General features: G+C 41.8%; 1 protein-coding gene across 1 annotated transcript; it reads left to right on the top strand.

Annotated features, from left to right (window-relative positions):
* The first annotated feature begins 558 nt into the window (after positions 1-558).
* LOC138883147 (uncharacterized) lies at positions 559-1443 on the top strand. Its single transcript, XM_070163808.1, has one exon. The coding sequence runs from the start codon at positions 559-561 to the stop codon at positions 1441-1443; it is 885 nt and encodes a 294-aa protein (XP_070019909.1).
* The last annotated feature ends 2140 nt before the right edge of the window (positions 1444-3583 follow it).

The following is a 3583-nucleotide window of genomic DNA, read 5'->3' as shown; positions in this document are numbered from 1 at the left end:
TTAGATTCAATTGTTGCAATCAATAGAATAGAGTTAGAATTAGAAGTCAAACCAAACATGTGTGAAAGTGTAATTAAGAGCAAAACCCGCATCTAGACTTGGATATAAACCTAATTCCAATTATTAAATCCTTATGGATTTGATCCCGACCTAGTTGGGTTAAAACTACATCGACCGCCCTCTCTACTCAATAGTAGTGTAGGCTTGGACCCGATCAATTTTTGGAGAGAGTTAGATGATTTTAGCTATATATCTGAGTATTTGTGTGTTTTATTTTTCTTTCCATCCGTTTTTCTAATTTGTATGCGAATTGCTTTCAGGTACCAAATAGTTCTTAACAACGAAGCCTTCGGAAATTTGTCACTGGGGGAGGAGGTAGATGATGATCACGTGGATGAGATTCAACCCGAACCTCTAGTACAAAGGAGAGGCTGACCGCCTCATGATAATATTCCAAACCCTCCTCCACCTCATCCAAGGGGAGAACATCGGGTGTTGCCCAACAAAGTCTATGCAAGTGTAATAGTCCTACTCCGGATTAAGGCAGGCAACTTTCAAATGACCAATATCACGCTTACATTGTTAGAACATAGGGGTTTCTTCATTGGAGCTCCACACCAAAATGCTTACAAGCATCTCAAAGGTTTTGTTGACACGTGTTGGGGGTGCAAGCAAACTAATGTCTCCGAGGATGCGTTGATGTTAAGGCTTTTCCCATTTTCTCTAAAAAGGAAAGCTTTGGATTGGCTAGAAAGGGTACCTAACCATTCCATCACCACTTGGGATGAGTTAGCCGAGAAGTTCATCGCAAAGTTCTTTTCTCCGGGACATATGGAGATACTGAGAGATGAGATCCTGGCTTTTAAACAAGAGCCAAATGAACCGCTGCATGAGAATTGGGAAAGGTATCAGACGATGGTTAAAGAATATCCGAATAATGATATGACCGAAGCCATGATCCAACAAACATTCTACCGTGGCATCAACACAATAAACCAATGTATGGTTAACCAACTCACCGGGGGGAAATTCATGAACACGCCATATGTCGAAGCATGTGAAATACTTGATGAGATGGCGGATACATCCTTGGCATGGCAAAGTAGAGCCAATGCGCCACAAAGTGAACCTAATGTTATTCACCTACAAAAGGAGCTACATAACCATGGCCAAGCTATAGCCGAGTTGACTACTACCATGAACCAATTGGCCAAAGCTCAGTTGCAACAAGTTCAAGGGCCAAAACAAGTGAGTGCCATGGAAGGGGTAAATATGATGATCAACAAGAGAAGGAAACGGGTCAACAAGTTCAAAACAATCCAGATCAATTTGAGCAAAGTGGTAGTGTACAATCAAGATAATTCCTATGATGATCAAAGTGAAGAGGTTCAATATGTCAACAATTATCAAGGTCAATGGGGTAATGCTCCGAATCAACAATAGTGGAGATCACAAGGAAATTGGGGAAATCAAGGGCAACAAAGAAATTGGAATAGTGGCAACAACAACAACTAAGGCAATTGGGGGAACAACAACAATAAAAATTGGGGTAATCAAGGAAATAAAGGAAATTGGGGTGCAACAATAATAGTAATTGGGGAAGCAACAACAATCAATGGGGTTGGAACAACAATAATAAAGGGAATCGGGGGTCGGGGGTCGGGCTTTCAAAGGCCCCCAATATATCAACAACTGAATAACCCGCTTCCATTTCCGTCACAAGGTCCTAGATCTTCCACAATGAGATGGGACAAATTGAATCCATGTTCGAGCAAATGATGAAAAAAATGCAGATTCTGATGCCCAATTAGCTTCCCACAACACTTCTATCCGTAACTTGGAAGTCCAACTTGGCCAAATTTCTCAAGCTTTGAATACTCACCCTAAGGGGCACTACCAAGTGATACGGTAGTAAACCCAAAGGGTGGGAACAATACGGGCCATGCTATGGAGGTGACTACAAAAAGTGGTCGAGGTGGAGTTGCTAGTACCTTTAATCCAAGAAAGATTGTAAGTGATGATTTGTTGGTGCAAGATTATGATGAGAAAAGCAATGATGTGCAAGTGAATGATGAAAATGTGAATGATGAAGTGAGGATAGACATTGATGACAACATGGAGGAGACACAAAATGATGTGAATCCGTCTAGGGAACATGCCATAGACATAACGGAAATGGTAGTGCCCAAAGCCAAGGCTCCTTTGCCAAGGCCTCCTCCACCATATCCTCAAAGGCTAGCAAAGAAAAACAATGAGAACCAATTCAAGAATTCATTAATACGATAAAAGTTTGCCCATAAATGTGCCTTTGGTTGAAGCTCTAGAACAAATGCCGGGATATGCCAAGTTCATGAAAGACTTTGTAACAAAGAAGATATCCATGAATTGTGAAATAATCAAAATGACACATCAAGTGAGTACCATTGTAAACTCCATGGCTCCAAAGTTAGAAGACCCCAGTGCCTTTACAATCCCATGCACTATTGGTAGTGCCGATTTTGCCAATGCTTTGTGTGACTTAGGGGCAAACATTAACTTGATGCCATATTTTGTGTTCAAGATATTGGGAATTGTGAAATCAAGACCCACTTCCATGAGGTTGCAAATGGCGGACAGGACAATGAAGAAGTCATTGGGGATAATTGATGATGTTCTAGTTCGGGTCGACAAGTTCATACTTCCCGCAGATTTTGTGATACTTGACTATGAGGTTGACTATGAGGTGCTAATCATATTGGGGAGACCTTTCCTAGCTACAGGGAAAGCCTTAGTTGATGTGGAAGCTGGAGAGCTCACCTTTCGGGTGGGCGATGAAAAAGTAGTGTTCCATGTTTGCAATTCAATGAGGCAGCCTAATAGCAACGAAGTGTGTTTATTTGTGGATCTTGTGACCAAAGTGATTGTTGAAGACACAATTGTTGTGATTAATATGGAAGACCTATTGGAAGCTGTGTTGTTGAATCATGATGTGGATGAGAAGGAAGGCTTGGTATAATATGTCAATGCTTTTCAAAGAATGGGTTCACATACATACGAGCCCCGAAAACTTTCCTTGGATCTTGAGAACCGGAAGACTCCACCAACAAATCCCTCAATCGAGGAGCCTCCCACATTGGAGTTGAAGCCCTTGCCTTCACACCTCAGGTATGAATTCTTAGGCCCTTGTTCCACTTTACCGGTTATTCTTTCCTCGTGCTTAACTAACATGCAGGTAGATTCCACCCTTGCGGTGCTCCAAAGGAGGAAGAAGGTAATAGGTTGTACATTGGTGGATATTCGGGGTATAATCCCTGCCTTTTGCATGCATAAAATCATATTCGAGGAGGATGCCAAACCCTTTGTGAAACATCAAAGACGTTTTAATGAGGCCATGCAAGAGGTAGTCAAGAAAGAGATCATCAAATGGTTGGATGCTGGGGTTGTCTACAGTTCTGATAGTTTATGGACTTCGCTGGTGCAATGTGTCCCGAAGAAGGGGGAATGACTGTGATACAAATGACAACAATGAGTTGATCCCCACAAGAACTGTCATTGGTTGGAGGGTATGCATGGATTATAGGAAGCTCAACAAAGTGACTCGAAA

This window comes from Nicotiana sylvestris, chromosome 12 (assembly GCF_000393655.2).
Source record: "Nicotiana sylvestris chromosome 12, ASM39365v2, whole genome shotgun sequence".
NCBI lineage: Eukaryota > Viridiplantae > Streptophyta > Magnoliopsida > Solanales > Solanaceae > Nicotiana > Nicotiana sylvestris.
The sequence above is the reverse complement of the archived record's forward strand: the minus strand, read 5'-3'. Positions and strand labels throughout refer to the sequence as shown.